This window comes from Lissotriton helveticus, chromosome 5_1, assembly GCF_964261635.1.
Source record: "Lissotriton helveticus chromosome 5_1, aLisHel1.1, whole genome shotgun sequence".
NCBI lineage: Eukaryota > Metazoa > Chordata > Amphibia > Caudata > Salamandridae > Lissotriton > Lissotriton helveticus.
The window spans coordinates 1973133339-1973150807 of record NC_136065.1 but is presented as its reverse complement, the minus strand read 5'-3'; the positions used below and the strand labels follow the sequence as shown (position 1 = coordinate 1973150807).

Genomic DNA, 17469 nt, shown 5'->3' with positions numbered 1-17469 from the left:
TCATGAAGGTCTCGTGACATGCCCTTCGGCAGCAACGATCCCAATGGGGTAGAGGCTTCTAAGTCTCTCTCAGGTTTGGCACAGGGGACACGGGCATCTGGTTGGTACCAGTGCCATGAGTAGCTGCATTGTGCTACTAAAGAGTAAAGGTAAATATCTGGGACTCCGAACCCTCCTCGTTCGTACAAAAGTACCAGGGTCTTCCAGTTAACTTGGGCTGTTTGCCCTCCCTTACACGAGTTTTGTCAAAAGCATACAGATTTGAGCAAAGAAAGCGTTTGTTTGGGGTATAGGGATATTGTGGAAGAGGTAGAGCAGTTGAGGCAAGACCACAATTTTTAATGATGGCTATACGTCCTGCTGCAGATAGCAGGAGTCAGATCCATCTGTCTATTTGGGCTGTCAGCTTTTCAACCATTGAGCCATAGTTAAATCGTAATATATGGTATTTTTCTTTGTGTAGGTACATACTCAAATATTTCACCTCTGCTTCACACCACGTCACAGGGAATCCCTCACATCTTCGATTTTCTACTTCTGTCATATGAAAAATCTCAGATTTCCTAAAGTTGATATATAATCCCGAAAGTGTAGCAAATCTTTGGATTTCTGCCAATAGCTGGGAGAGATTTACTGCTTGGTTGCTCACATACAATACTATATCATCCGCATAGTGGGTTATTAATAAGGGACCAGTATTAAATTGCAATCCCATATGCAGGTGGTCCTTCTGTAGCTGTTGCACCAAAGGGTCCATTGCTATTAGGAAAAGCAACAACGAGAGTGGGCATCCCTGTCGGGTGCCGCGTGATATGGGCAAGGGCCAGGTTATTGTGCCATTAAGGCAGAGTCGCGCCGTGGATATGGGTACAGCAAATTCACTAGGGCCAAGAATCCCGTTGGGTTCCCCAGTTTCCGCAGCGTCGTCTATAGAAAAGGCCACTCTACAGAATCAAATGAATTTTTCAACATCACACAGTGCTGCTACAGCAAGGACCACAGGAGCTATTCTATGGAGAGTGGTGTAGAAAGTTCATAGATTCAGTGCTGTTGATCTACATGATATAAATCCCACCTGTGCAAGTGAGATTATTTGTTCCATAAGTAGTGCAAGACGAATCAACAGCATTTTGGCCAATAATTTGGTATCAACATTCAATAATGACAACGGTCTACAGGCGCCACATTGTAATAGGTCTTTTCCTGGCTACAATAGGATTATGACTGCTTCTCTGAAGGTGAGGGGGGGGATTCACTCTATTAACACCTCGGCATACACCTCTAAGAGGTGTGCCACTAGGATGTGCTTGTAAGTCTTATAAAACGCACCCTTAAAGCCATCTAATCCAGGCCCTATGGATCCATCAATAGCATTGATGGCCTCTATCATTTCTTCCGTAGTGAAGGACTCATTTAAAAATTGTTGTTGTGCGTTTGTAAACCATACCATGTCCTTTAAGTAGGCAGATATGGCCTCCTGCATATCATGCAACTTTGTGGTGTATAGATCCATGTAGTATGTCAATAGCTCTTGTGTGATGCCTGGTGTGTCTGTCACCAGTACGCCAGTCGGGTTCTGCCGTCCCGCTATATAAGATGAACCCCGTATTATACTTCCTTAGAAAATGGGCCTCTCTCACTGCCGCTTCCTGATATTCGGCGAGCAGAGTCGCCCGCTTGTGCAAGTATTCCGGGGTGTGGCCTCCAGGTTGAAGAGAGTCTAGGGTCAGGAGGTTGGCCTCTAAGCGAGAGAGCGGGCACCGTAGGTCCAAAGTAACCACAAGGTTTAACTCAGTTTATTACATGTGATTATTCAATGAGGTGGGTAGTCACCCACCGCAAATTATAATCTAATTTCCTAGAGTTATTGTGAGTGTCAGCTTTCCTTATCAATGGAAACTCACTAACAGTATTATTTTCAGGTTCATTCTGCCTGGATAATGTATTTGCCTTATTGCAGAGACTAGGTGTATTATAATTAATTGAAAAGGAAGCAGCCTTCTACGAGAATGTTTAATGCAACTTCCTCTATTGCCAATAGGTGCTTAAGAAGGGCTCTTGTCAACAATCCAAGGGGGAAAAGCCTAGTAGCTGTGCACTGTACCGAATATAGGTTAGCTTTACGTAGAGGTACAAAGATATCAAATAAAATAATTGTCTACATCTGAACTTAGCCTGCAAAGGTAAAAAATCAAAAGCATTTTGGGATACTGTCAATTCATTTACAAACAGTCAAATGTATATGGCCAATATCAGCTCCCACACACCTGCGAAGAAATGGTTAGGATTTTTGTCATACATAGTCACTACCATCCAACAGAAGCCGGAGCAGTGACCCTACAAGTGGTATTCCCCAGGTGTTTAAGTTTGAGGCGGAACTCCATGACGTAACCACTGCATTACTAGACTGCCCCTCCAATAAGGCTCCTGATCCGCACGATGTCCCAATTGACTTGTTTAAATGCAACATCAGTTCATCGGTATCCCTGGTGACCAATATTTTCAAAAACCGAAGCAACACTAATTTGCCCAACCCTTCATTGTATTCAATTATTGTCCCTATTTTCAAAAATGGAAATTGTGAGGAAACCTTGATTTCTAGTGACCTATTCCCTCAATTGATTCCTTTTTCGAAGTTCCAGCCAGAGTTAACTTTAACATAATCAAGTTATGGGCTAATGAGAAAGGCATCTTGAACAGTATGGGTTCAGAGAGGGCCTAGGTACAATGGAATAGTGGCTGAATCTTCATTTATTCATCAGTAACTATACCGTTGTCTGATACTGCATATTGTACCTGCCCTTCCTACACCAGGGCAACAGATCAACATTATGGCCTCAATTCCTGGATATTGGATTGGACCTGCCATTGGTCCATTTTCTTGCCGCCATGCATAGTCATCTATCTGCTATGGTTAGGTCTGGACCGACAGGAGAATGTTCCAACACTTTTATCCTGGAACATGGGGTTTGGCAGGGCTGCATTTTGGCCTCTGTACTGTTTTTTTTTATATATTACCAACTTGAACCCATCCCTAGCAGTGCAGTCCCAGGATGTACCTGTTAAAAATTCTACAACTAACCCTGCTCTGCTATATGTGGATGATGCAGTCTTGCTGGCACACGCCCCGTTTATTTTAAGTAGATTGGTGGCCGCATTTGTCATAATTATGGCTAATTTCGACCTAGACATCAACTACACCTAGTCCTAGCCAATGCCTTGTGGGGAAGAAAAAACTTAATATGGGTACCATCTCAGTTAACCAAATAAGTCAACAAAGATAACCAGCTTCCCTTATGTTGGTGTAACTTTTAATGCTACCCAGAGCTGACACATGAATACTTCCAGAAGGAGACATAAGCTCTCGCAATCAGTAGGGGTCTTATTTAATCTGATTCCATCATTAGAGGGTAAACCGATAGAGCATTTCCTTAACATCTATAATACCCAATGTCTCCCCATCGCCACCTTTGGCACTGGAATATGGGAATATGGGGGTATACCAAGGTTACACCTTTATCTCCCCCAGTAGTTCCAGTTGTATGTGCCCCAAGAGCTGGGTCTACTATATCTTGAGGATCTAATTCAGGTGGCCCCTTTACTGCATGGACCTCTATCTGGTCTCATGAATAATCCACATTCAACTGTGACCTCATCAACGACTGCTTGTAGTGCATTTACTTTCACTATATACCATAGCTGTCCTATGTTAAGCCGTTTAACATATCTACAGGGAAAAAGGTACTCTGTGACTCTCTTCATGGGTAAATTCCTCGCTTAAATTTGCCTCCAACCACCACAGAGACCCTGAACAACTCCAGACTATTGCCTCCCCCGGATTGCCAGCATAACCAGCCAAGAAACCTGGGGCCTGCCTGGAGCAATTCTAAATGCAAACTGTACATACGTGTCCTTCTATCCATTGTATACCCACCTTCCCCCATCTAATCGTTGTGTACTCTTTGATTCTAAGCCTGTTGTACATTGCTATTTCTCCTGTAAAGCGCTCTGATACCTTAACGGGTCACGTTTGTGCTCTATAAAACACAAAATAAATAAATAAATAAAAATAAAATTTGACAATCCCACCTCCATTTGTAGGGAGGATAAACTCAAAATCAAGAGAATCTTTTTAGATTTGAGACAAATTGAGGGAGAGCGTGCAGAACTAAGTAAGTCTTTTGTACTCTGCTACTTTGAACCAAACACTATAATTTCCATTGAGCCTTATTTATTAAACAACATCGGTCACTTGGAGTGGGAAGTCGCTCCGGATCCGCCACGGATTCCACATGGGGGGTAGGTGTTGCAGGCTGAGACCGCACGCCGTTGGGGTCCTTGAACCCCCTGTGCAGGTCCCACAGGAGCAGACTGTGGGGCACCTTAGGGACACTCCTAGGGTCGCAATTATTGAAGCAGGACCAATTGGCCTGCAGTACAGACCAACCAAGCTGAGGTTGTATACAAATTCAATATCTCACTGTGTAGTACTAGTCACCAAGGTCCTGAAGAATTGCTAGATTAGCATGAAACATGTCGACCTCACCAGAGGGTTGTAGATAGTTCTGCCAAATACTTCCGTAGCGCTCTATCTCCCCTCCCACCATTTTAACTAAGGGAGTCAGCCACGTCAATAAAAACCCTTGTGGATTGACCAACCTTTTTTAATCACCACCACCTTCTCACGACTACACTTTTCTGCCCTCTCACACGCATGCACCATATGGCTGGAACAAAAGATCTCCGCTAAAGAGCCCCTTCGCGGGTGCCCGTCAGACATTGCAGCGCCAGTCTGACGAGGAGCAGGACCCATATGATGAAGCATGACACCTAGCTTGCTGGGTGTGTGAGGGTTCTAGTTCCCAAGAGGGGATTCCCCCTTTTTTCCTTCCCCTCTTGGCTTTCCCTATACACCTCTATACTCCCCCTTCTCAGCCCTTCTGGGGAACTTTGTGCTTTATTTTGCTAAACAAGTATTATTTAGTTTCAGGACCAAAACAATACGTTGCCTGTTGGGTTTTGCGCTGGACCGTGTGATAGCGATAGCATTAGTACCTGTCCCTGTCATGTTTTGAAACAGACAATGTTGACCTAAAACAAAGAAATTTTAGAAGATGTATACCAGCTGTTCTCTTTTTTCTTTTTTCACTTTTTTCTGTTACTCAGTATTGATGAGGTTTGTTTTGCTGTAGAATCATTCCTCAAATGTATCGTGAGATTTTCCAATTCCATTTGAGATTCATTTAAGGAACGTAGAAATGTTAATGTATTTTAGGAATTTTAATGTATCACTTTTTTTTTTTATTAACAAGTTAATAATCTGGTCCTTAACATCCCCGCCACAGTCACATCAATGAACACCTTTGAGAACTCCACTGGCTTCCAGAAAACAAAACAATCACCTTCAAGCTCCTCACACATGCCTACGAAGCTCTCCACGATGCAGGTCCTGCATATCTGAACCACTGCCTCTCATTCCACGTACCCGCCAGACACCTTTTATCCGCAGGACTGGCCCTGGCCACTGTCCCATGGATCCACAAGACCAAAACCGGAGGAGGATCCTTCATCCACCTCACAACCAAGACCTGGACCACCCTGCATCTCCACCTCATGCAATCCTCGTCTCTGACCCAATCCAGGAAGGATCTCAAGACATGTATCTTCGACTGAACCCCAGCACCGAGATGGATCAGCAGCCCCCCTTCCCTCCCTCAGCGCCTTGAAACCCTCACTTGGGAGTAGTCGTGCTATATAAACCCCTGATTGATTGAATAATCAGGAAAAAAATGTATTTATTTATTGATTGCTTATCACAAAGTCATATACACCTGTCCGGTCATTGAATTTCTTTGGGACAAATGCATGATGTGAGGCATCTGTCTCTCTGTCATTTTGGTGCTCCCAAATAGGAGCACAAAAAAAGCAGTTTGTACATTAACTAAAAACTCAGATTCCTTGGACCGCATAATGCTACCTCCTTTGCGAAGACGTTTGGCAAGGGGTCTGAATATTTCAGAAAACTGATGAATATATCTTCTTTAAAAAATGCCAAGCCTAAAAAGTTCTGCATCGCTTTTACAGATGTAGCTGTAGATCAGTAAATTATTGCTGAAGCTTTCTTGTAATCCATTTTATTTTCAATTTGGCTAAATGTATACCTTAATAATTCTACTAACGTAGAATTGAATACTTGTTTTATCAAACTTGGCAAAAAGATGGGGGTCTCTTTGTGAATTCTTGTATGCAAATGAGATCTTGGACTTTGCACAGTTTGGCTTTAAGCCGTACCATAGCACTGAGTCAGCTCTGTTAGAAGCTTCCAAGAAGCTAAGGAGCATTTTGAATAATGAGGGGAAGGCTGCAATGACCCTGTCCGGCAGCCTTTGATACTGTGAGCCATGCCGTTTACTTGGTCACCTTGCTGAGATTGGAATACGAGGATCACCTATAACCCTCTTATGCTCCTTTCTCTCTGACAGGGAACAGGCATTTGCCCTGGGGGGTTTTGTTTTTAAACCTTTCACACTTCCGTGCGGTGTCCCTCAGGGTTCATCGTGGAGCCCTACGCTCTTCAATATTTATGTGGCCCCATGACCATACAAACCCGTACATTTGGCTTTACATCAGTTGCATATGCGGATGACACTCAAATTGCGGTGTCAATCTCGAATAATGTAACTGAAACTGTGCACCGTTTTATCTGCTGTTTGGGTGCAGTTGTTAAGTGGATGAACAAGAACAGCCTGAAGCTCATTTAGGATAAAACAGAGGTCCTTCTTTTTGGGAGGGACACCACCTTCTGGGACCAATCGTGATGGCCTCGGAATTTGGGTCTCCTTCCTACTCTGATATCCTCAGTGAGGAATCTGGGGGTGATTTGTGATTCTAGTCTCTCTTTTATGCCCAGATAAACAAACTCACTTCCTCCTGTTTTTTTCTTACTATGCACCTTAAGAAAGGTTCTCCCCTTTTTAGGTCGAGACCTGCGTAGGTATGCACTTGCGCAGTCTCACAGGGAGAGATCTTATGTTAAGAGTGTGGGGGCATGAACCCGCCCCTCTTCTCCATTGACTGGCTTCCTAAACGGAGGCCAGCCATTGGAGGAGAGGGGAGTCACTCCGTTCAAGCCCCGTCTTTTTGGGATTCGGGGGGGTGTTTTTTACTTTCTTTCTCTTTTCTTTCTCTCCCCTTCCCATTGGCTGGAATTTTACCTTCCAGTCAATGGGAAGAGGAGAGAAAGAAAAACACGCCCCCGAATCCCAAAATAAGGCTGTGTTTCTCCGAGGCATTTCTGCCTCGCCTCGGAGAAACGTGGTGGTGTTGGACTGCCCTCCTGACGACTTGTTTAGTATCTCAGCAAGATGATGTCTCAGAGCGCTACGAGGCGGCATGGTAGTGCTATAACAGAGCTACATAAAACACATCTGCACACAAAGGCCTGCGCCGAGGCCAGCATACGTGCAAAAGCACCAGTCCTACTGTTGAGGAACATAAAATATTAAGTGCATGCTTTCCCAGACGGCCCCTCGCGGTGCATTCGGAGTGCGCGCGCCTGCTCGTGCCTGTTTCCAGTGCTCCGCTAGCAAGACAACCGGAATCGAGTGATCATTGGTCAAGCCCATCCTGACTTCACGCCGCGGCAAAGTCAATGGGGCCGGCGCTGACTGCCTGCGAGCGTGAGGCGCGTTGCATACATATCTGCTGCTGTCTCCGTGGCAACAAGGAACTCCACGCCGGGTAGTCGGGGCCTGCACACTCCTGCCCCCCTCCCTCCTTCCCTCCCTCCGCTACGGGTGGATTAGAGGCAAGTCTAAGGCTTTAATGTGTTTATCGGCTCTTGGAGGAGGGGTGGAGGCCGCAGGGGGCACAGCGGGAAGATAAGCGATTAAACCCAAGAGGCAAGGCAGGGGAGCGCTACAACACACGCTGACGAACTATCTAACCGCAAGGCGCTATAGTGCGATCCCGCCTGCAGCAGGAGACTACGAGCACCAGCACTGGTGTGCAGGGAAAGTGGGAAAACACATTGAAAAAGTGGAAGGGGGAGATGAATGGACTGGTTGTTCGTTCATCATTTCAAGGTGGTCAAAATAAATTCTACCGGCAAAGGAATGAGTACCCACTGCAGAGAACAAGACATTAAGGCTATCTCCTTAAACTCCTCCGCAATTAAATCTTTGCCGTCACCCCTGCTCTACCGCGGGATGTACAGGGCAACGTTAATCTTTAATAGAGGCCCCCATGAGACCGGCTCCAGTACTGGAGCCCTGGTCAGCGTTTGACAAAGAAAGGTGCCGACTACGAGCGCCGCCAAGACAAAACAGCATGAAATGGGAGCACAATTCATGTTTTTCCAGACGTATGTCACGTGACGCAACTGACAAAACCGGTCCCTCAGATTAAGAAAAAGAGCACATGGAGGAGGTTCAGAGTGCTGCAAGATGGGGGGAGGTTCAGGTGTTCTCTCCAGCCACCGCAGTAGGGGCTTTCCTTGAAGGGCAAAATTCCTGGAGAGACCAGAGACTGTATGAGAACCCTGACCTGAAGTTGTAACGGCATGCGCTCCCTTTGCTACGTGACGGTCTCACAAATTCGACACGATTTCCAATTCAGGGGGGCGGAGGGCTGGGTGCTATGGGTATGTCTCTGGATTTATTCGAGAGGTCCTATGATAGAGCAATTCAAATGCAAAGTGATTCAAGTAGTTGTACTACCTTTTATCCTACCATGCACCGCTGCCACATTTTCCCCTCCTCTGACATGGTCCGGATCATGTCACGTTATTGTCATGTAACAAAATCAGATTCTTTCTTTGTACTGTGGACATTCAAGTTCCCTTTTGAAGAGATATACAGCTGTACTCTAGTCTGTGGACGTACTCGATTAAAATAACAAACTTAAATGGACAGATATTTCTACTTGGCGTGTACTTGGACTCAACAATTAGAAATGCCTGTGCATTTAAAGCACTGCCTTCAAGGCGCACACATCCACCACCACCGCATCCACCACCACATCCATCACCACCACATCCACCACCACATTCACCACCACATCCACCACCACCACCATGTCCACCACAACCACCACCACACACCCACCACCACCACATCCACCACCACCTCATCCACCACCACATCCACCACCACCACATCCACCACCATATCCTCCACCACCACATCCACCACCACCACACCAACAACCACCTCATTCACCACCACATCCACCACCACCACATCCACCACCACCTCACCCACCACCACCACATCCACCACATCCACAACCACCACCACATCCACCACCACCATATCCACCACATCCACAACCACCACCACATCCACCACATCCACCACCACCACAGCCACCACCTTATCCAACACCACCTCATCATCCACCACCACCTCATCATCCACCACACCTCATCCACCACCACCTCATACACCAAATCCACCACCACAACATCCACCACCACCTCATCCACCACCACCACATCCCCCATCACATCCACCACACCCACTACCACATCCACCACCACCTCATCCACCACAGCCACCATCACCACATCCACCACATCAACCACCACATCCACCCCATCCACCACCACATCCACCACCACCACATCCACCACATCCATAACCAACACCACATTCACCACCACCACATACACCACCACCACCACATCCTCCATCACCACATCCTCCACCACCACCACATCCTCCACCACCACCACCACATCCACCACCACCACATCCACCCCATCCACCACCACCACCACCACATCCACCAGATCCACTACCACCACATCCATGTGTGTGTGTGTGGCTGTGTGTGTGTGTGTGGGTGCAAATGTAATAGGTCTCACATTTGCGAGAGATTAAGCTATTGGCATTGTAAATGACAATGCCATTTATTTATCTGTTTTCAAAACCAACACATAAATAAAAAATGTGTCATTTACAATGCCAATAGCTCTAACTTTTGCAAAGGTGAGACCGTTGCATTGTAAATGCTTGTTACCTTATGCGTTACAGAAGTCAGTGGTTACAGCACTGGTCTTGTCCAGGCTGGACTATTGTAATGCCATATATATAGGCATTCATCAACGAGCACCAAAAAAACTACAAACTCTGCAGAATGCAGCAGCCCTATTCCCTAAGGAGGGTCCCCAAGGTTTAGTCGGTTTCAAAGGTTCTGGTGGAGCTTCATTGGCTCCCTGTTAAGAATAGAATTACTCGGATTGGTCCACGGTAGCTGAAAGATCTGTATACGTAAGCAGGGGATGCCCCAAAAATGGGAGAAGATCTAGGGAATGTGGACTATATATAGATGAATCCCATGTGCCGCCCCGAGATCTAGGGCTCTAGATTCCATATCACAGGAACAAGCGGAACAATTGTACTCTGAGTGATGAATATGCAATCCAGTCTACTCTCCCCTCACTAGATATAAATGTAAAGGACTGCTGACTCGTTCATTGATACATACCAAATGTATAACACTGTATCATAATTGAACTGTAAACTGAATATTGATTTTCATGCTCAGCTCACTAACTGTGTTAAATACAAGCATAGGTAATGTGGCGGACTACTTCAAGTTAATAATAATAAAAAAAAGGATAGAATTACTTTAAAGGCACTATGTTTTGCACACAAGGCTCTGCATGGCAGAGGTCCTGATCACCTAAAGAGAAAGTTCTCCTGACTGGTATATTCCCAGGAGAACTTTGAGCTTGGCCACCTCTAGAACAGCTAATGTTCCTTAAATGAATAAAATGACATGGGTTGGCAGTTCTTTGCCCACACTACGTGCCATATTTGGAACAATCTACCGGCACAGCTGAGAACTCAAGCTAACCTGCTCAGCTTTAGGAAACATGTTTAGACTTGGCAATTTTCTCGCCCCCGGTGATATGCTCCACAAATGCTCCTGCCTCCGTGTTTATGTTTCTCTAGCAGACACCAGCGGGGAGACGCACTCGGGCATTCACCCGCTATATAAAACTTTTCAATATCTCAAGACCTTTGTAATGGTAACATGTTGCAAATTTGTTTCTAGACAATTCACCATGTATCCCTCTACCAGTGCCTCTTGTTGTGTATGCCTTGTTTGGTCCTTGTTGTGTCTCCCCATAGGCCTTCTATTACTCTAGTTGTGGCTCACTGAAGACTCCTTGTTGTGTCTACCCCTAGGCCCCACATTATTATAATTTTGTTTCCCCTTATGACCTGCAATACTCTTAATTGTGTCTCTTTGTAGGCCCTGTGTTGTCCTTATTTTGTCTCCCCATAGGCCTTGTAATGCTGTAGTTGTGTTTTCCCAAAGGCCCTGTATCTATAGTTGTTTCCTTCTGAAGGCCCTGTGTTATCCTTGTTGAGTAGCTCTGTAATGCTCTAATTCTGTCTCCCTTGTTGTTTCCTCTTGTAGCCCAGTGTTATCCTTGTTGCAATACACTAATTATGTCTCCCTGTAGATCCTGTGGTATCCTTGTTGTTTCATCCCATAGGCCCTGTAATGCTCCCGTTGTGTGTCTCCCTGTTGGCCCTGTGGTATCTTTGTTGAGTCTGCCCATAAGCCCTGTATTTCTCTTGTTGTTTCCCTGTCTAGGCTCTGTGTTTTCCTTGTTGTGTAGCTCTGTATTGTTCTCGTTGTGTCGCCCTGTATGGCCTGTATTGCTCTAGTTGTATCCCTGTATAGGCTCTGTGTTATCCTTGTTGTGTAGCTCTGTATTGTTCTAGTTGTGTCTCCCTGTAGGCCCTGTGTTATTCTGGCTGTATCTCCCCGTATGGCCTGTAGTGCTCTAGTTGTGTTTTCTCATAGGGCCTATAATGCTGTAGTTGTGTCGTCCCATAGGCCCTGTATGGCTCTAGTGGTGTGCCCATGTAGACCCTGTGTTATCCTTGTTGTTTCTCCCCATCAGTAGTCGATACATTAATGTTGAGGACAATATAAGGGAGATACCCACAGAGCTGTGAAGTGCGTGCTTTAAAAGACCATTATTAGAAAAAAGTTACTATCTACAGTCTGGGTATTACTAAAATCTATATTTTGGAAGCACTTTTTTATATTAAACCTTTTTACACATTTTGCAGCAGCCCATCTTATACTGTGTGTAATGTAAGTTAAAATAATGACTTCATGTTCCTAGTGCTTTCTGTGACAGACTGCGGCCTCATAGCACTAAACATACACAAGTCACTACTCTCCACTGCATCAACCAGGTTTAATTCTATGGGCTTCTGGTTACACACAGACCTCTGCAATGAATTAACTTTTGGAGGTTTCATAATATACAATAGTGCATTTCTCACTGATTAACTTAACTTGCATTTATTTTTCACATAAGATATGAATTATTTTACATATTGTTACCTGAAGGTGAAAGACCGAAAAAAGTTACAGAATATTTTGTTTTTTTTAACCACACATTTGACCCCGCCCGCATGCCCCCTGCCCCATTAAAGTTAATGGGGTCACCCTGTGTCCCTCAGAACTTGGGTATTTATGATATAGCAAACAATTGGTTCTGTTGGGTGGTACAATAGCTGTGTTAATATGTATTTAATATCAAAGCAACCAGATCAATCAAATTACTATCGGTTAATGCTAAAAATACTCCAAAAAAAGACAAATGGTAAGAACACACCAAAAAAGGAAAGATTTGCAAAAAGCAGAGTTTGCACACAGCATGACAGCATCCATGCTTTTTTAATGCACTTCGACCACTGCTCCCCTTGGATCCTGTAATGCTGTAGGGGTGTCTTCTGTAGGCCTTGTGCTATCATTGTTGTGTAGCCCTGTAATGCCCTGGTGATGTCTCCCTGTGTTACCTGTGTTGTGTGGCCCCGCAGACCCCCTATCGCCGGAGTTGTGATTCCCCATAGGCCCTGCATTGCTCTAGTTGTCTCTAGCTGCACTTTCTACCTCAGCACTTCACTACACACCACATCACGGCACTTTCATCCATAACCTCTGAGCTTTGAGAAATTCAGCAGAAGCAAAAGTACCGTGACGTATAAAACTTGACGGGCATATTATCAAGAAGGGCGTTAAAATTATCGCCACTTTAGCGGCAGGCGCTAAAGCGGCGATAAAGGGCTTGATAATATGCCCTTGTGAATTCCCATAGAAGCCCAGGTTCTGGTGTGAACATGGGCTTCTATGGGAATTCTCAAGAGCATATTATCAAGCCCAATATCGCCGCATTAGCGGCAGTTTCCTGCCGCTAGAGCGGCGATAATTTTGACGTCCTTCTTGATAATATGCCCGACGATCGGTAAATAAAAAAGGAAAAATGTTTTTGAGCTACTTTTCTCTTTTTTATTCTGAGTATATAAGAAGAAAAAAGTGTCGGCGTCATTTGTAGGAGTTGTAGGAGCGCGTGTCTACACAACGACACGGCTACTCATGTCATGTCATCGAGTCTTTTTTTGTTTGTTTTCCTGGCCATGCTGCACAACATAACTAAACGCATTGGCAAAGCTAATAGTTCCCAAAAGCGATACTTATCGTGATTGCTTCTTGTTTTGGGTTCTCTTCGGGTCCCATGTATGTCACTGTTATTGGAAGTCTCTACTATCTGCTGTGGTGGCTGGAGTGTGGAAAGTAATGTTGGTGGTGGGCGGCGCTGGTATGCGGATGGTGCCAGTAAGGAGTGTGTTATGTGTGAATGCCTCTCTGACGTCAGCAGGGGGCTCGGTGACTCAGTGAGTGAGGCTGGTGCAGTCAGAGCGTGTTCTGTGTCCGGGCCTCCCAGCACACGGGTGTCCGGTCAGACATAGCACATTACAGCCCGGGCCTGGAATAGCAGCGGCGGCCTGTATAAGAGACCGGAGGGTGGGCAGAGCAGAGACACAGAGGGTGGGTCACAGCTGAGGAGGCTCCAAGCAGACAGACAGAAAGAGACAGACTGGTCACAGAAACCGACAGACTGACTGCAAAGACAGACAAGCGGCTAGAGAGACGGCGAGAAAAATAATAGCGACAGACAGAATCACTTCATATACCAGAAGCAGAAGAACAGACAGACGGACGCCGCAGAGATGTCGGGGTGCACTGTGGTCCAGCGGGGTGCGGGGATGCTGAGTGCAGCAGAGCTGAGCTGCCAGGTGCAGGAAGAGAACAAGGCCCAGAGGGAGCTCTACACGGCCGAGTGGAGGGACCTCAGTCTGTCCACCAGAGACGAGAGCGGGTGAGTGAGTGAGTGAAGGTATGGGGAGGGGTAGCGAGAGGTGGTGGGGGCTGGGGAATGCCCAAGGGGGTGAGGTACGTCCAAAGTGCAAGTAGGGGCGGAGAGTGAGGGTCTGAGTGAAGGGAGGGGCGAGTAAGGATGGGGCCTTTCGGAGCGAACACATGTTATCATTAATACATATCATAGCGCAGCGTCCAAAAACATAACACTTTACACAATTATAACATTATTTTTTTAACTGCCCCAATAGTATTTCCAAAGGCATATACGGTTTAAACAACTTTATTTTTTAAACAAAGGTCATAAGATTTCTTGAAGAATATTTAAAAAGAAGTATGGGAGAAAGGCAGGGCAACTGAACGAGAGGGATAGGAATAAAGCACTTCAACACCTTGTCAGGATTATTAAGCACTATGTAAATACAAATAAATACATCAGAACACACTGCAATTTTCTCAAGCAGTTTCATCTGTGACCCACTGCAGGCTCTGACTACAAAGCACTGACCATTTCTGTCTATGCATCTGCCCAGAATTACTCACCTACTTAGATTAGTACAAACGGTTGCGGTTGCAGCCCAATTGGTGTCCATCAGTGACAAGTGGAGGTTGCGGTCAGCACAGGACCCTCCTGAAGGCCCCGTTGCCTTCTCAAACCCAGCATAGGGGAGCTCCTAAGAAGCACTTAGCAATGGCGTCCCCACTAGAAGTCGCTGTACCAAGAATTGCTTACACTTGGTTGTCCATGGTCTATAACACATATAGATTCCTGTGATTCAGCTAGGTATAAGTTCTTTAGTAAGAAGTCCTTGATTGTTGGTTGTAACACTGGGTTATTCTTGGTCTGAGGCATGATTTATTGTCTTGGGTGCACATAGGGCTTCAGCAGTTAAGGGTCTCTGACACTTTTGCTCTCTTCCTACAGCTGTTGTATGAGAGAAGTGGATGACCATCGGAAGGAGACCTACACCAAGTGTCACGAAGTACGATTCCTGGTTCAGAGGTCTCCGTGGAACGTCATGAAGCTTGGTCATCTCGGTGAGGTGCAGACAGAGTACCACCTACCCTACCAGCGGGCGCTGCCCCTGCCTATCTTCAAGCCTGTGGACCTGAGTAGCAAGACAGAGAGGGTGCCCACCCCTCAGGAGCTGAGCAGAATGATGGAGTTTGAGAGGGCCTTGAGCCACCCGGGCGATGGTCTGTGCCGGGACAAGAAGATGATCTCTGAAATCACCAAGGACCTTCCCCAGGTCATGCAAATGCCACACATGGAGTTTGGAAAGGTGTCCCTGCCACGGTCCCTGTCCAGAACCTTGTCCCAGGAGGCCAGAAGAGGATAAGGACAGACCAGCAGGCAGCTGGCACACATGGACATTAGGAAGGTTCCCTTACCACAGTCCCGGTCCAGAAGCTTGTCCTTCAGGTCGTTTTCTTCCTTTGCCTTCCACGGCTGCTCTTCTGGCTCTTCTTGGAGATAAAGCCACCTACATCTGCGTAAACCTGGACTCCTTCCTTGTGTTCTATGTCACGTCAGACTGCGTGGACTGGCAAACGGCGGGGTTCAAGAACTCAACTGAGAGGGTCTGATCAAGGAAGCCGACTGAATCCAGGAAGGTTTACTAGGACTTGTGGGGTTTGTCTTGGACAACTAAACATGTTAATGAGCTTTAGACAGGCTCCAAGCCCTCCTGGTCACATTGGTTATTTTTTACTACTATATTTTATTTTAAATGTTTTGTCCATAGAGTTTTACAGTGTTAAAAACAGTCAATCAATAAATGAATAGATTAAGTTGATAAACTAGGAGTCAAGGTAGAATTCCGTGGTCAGAAAAAAAGGAAGGGACTGAAGAAATGCCTGTAAAAGAAAATGAGAGAAGTACATAAGTGACTGAAAGAGGGTGGAGGACAAGGAAGAGGCAAACAATTACAATAAGAAGGAGAACTAAGGGAGATGAGCAAAGATTAAAGGAAGAAACAGAGAGAAGAGGAATCCAGAGACTGAGAAGTAGGAAGTGAAAGCAACAGTAAAAGGTAGGAGGAGCCAGGCAGCAGGTGCTGAAGATGGAGTAAAGAAAGTGCTACTTTAGACTGAACGGGAGGAAAGCTGAGGTAGGGCCACAAGATGAACAGAGGCATGAGAAGAAAAGGGAAGATTAAAGGAGAGGCAGGTGGGAGAATTAAAAATAAACAGAAGAGGTGCATCACACAGGAGAGTAATCCAAACAGAAGAGGGGAAGACAGTGCTATCTGGGGGAACATTACTGCTCATCACATAATGGTTCATAGCTAGGGAAGGCAGACCAATCAGAAGAGGGTAAAGCAGCAATAACTGGAGATGGGTGCAGGCATTGAACATGGTTAAGAAAGGGGGTAGAGCAGAGGAGGGCTGATAGTCTCAAAAGGCGAGAGAAGTGGCACCTGGAGTAAAGGGGAGAGAAGAGAAGAGTTTGTGGCATGAATAAAAACGAGGAGAAAGATCTCTGAACTTTTGTAGAGCTTGATTGGGCATGTGCTGAAAATGTAAATAAAATAGAATAAATGCTGAATAATAAAGACATGGTGGGTGATGAGGCTTCACAAAGGTCAGGAAGGTGGGTGGGATAAGAAGGAATTATGCGGTAGATAGGAAAACTGGGTGGGTTTATCCTCGGTACTGTGGCGGTGACCGAATGAAAGATAACTATTCGAGGACATAGGATGGTGGATTCTGTACTCAACTCCAAGACACTGAGCTGAAGGGAGGGGGCAGTACTGCAACAAATGTCCAAAACAATGTTGTCCAGGTGTGTTAGTGCACACACAAGTTTTACTCCCTCTTGGCCTGTAGGTGCTAAGCGTTATTGTTTCTCAACTCAGTGGTACCTGCTTAATCGATCATATCGCGCAGCACCCAACTTCTCATCGCTGTGCGTTGGTTACCCCCAGAGTCTTAAATGTGTACAGTATATAAAGTGTTACTTCAACAAGTACCAACCACTCTCATGGCGACATTGTTCATTCTGGACAGCTAGTAGAGCACCCGAGTTCCACCTTCCTTAGCAATCCATTGTACCATCTCTGGAAAGCATACTTTCAATCCCAAAAAAAGTTGAATATTTAATTCTATCAGCAAGAAAGAATTTGTTTTAGTTGGTGAAACAGACATTTTTGTTCTAAGCGATACATGTTTCAAAGGGTTTTATCCATTATGTGTCTATGGAAAAATGCTTTAATACATAAGGCAAGGATTTCTTACCAAATATAATGTTTACCTGAATCTGCTTTCGATGTGCTC

General features: G+C 45.6%; 1 protein-coding gene across 1 annotated transcript; it reads left to right on the top strand.

The window, feature by feature from the left end:
- The first annotated feature begins 14044 nt into the window (after positions 1 to 14044).
- On the top strand, positions 14045 to 15897 carry LOC144753923 (telethonin-like). Its single transcript, XM_078641451.1, has 2 exons — positions 14045 to 14194; positions 15119 to 15897. The coding sequence occupies exons 1-2, from the start codon at positions 14046 to 14048 to the stop codon at positions 15531 to 15533; spliced, it is 564 nt and encodes a 187-aa protein (XP_078497577.1). The 5' UTR covers position 14045; the 3' UTR covers positions 15534 to 15897.
- The last annotated feature ends 1572 nt before the right edge of the window (positions 15898 to 17469 follow it).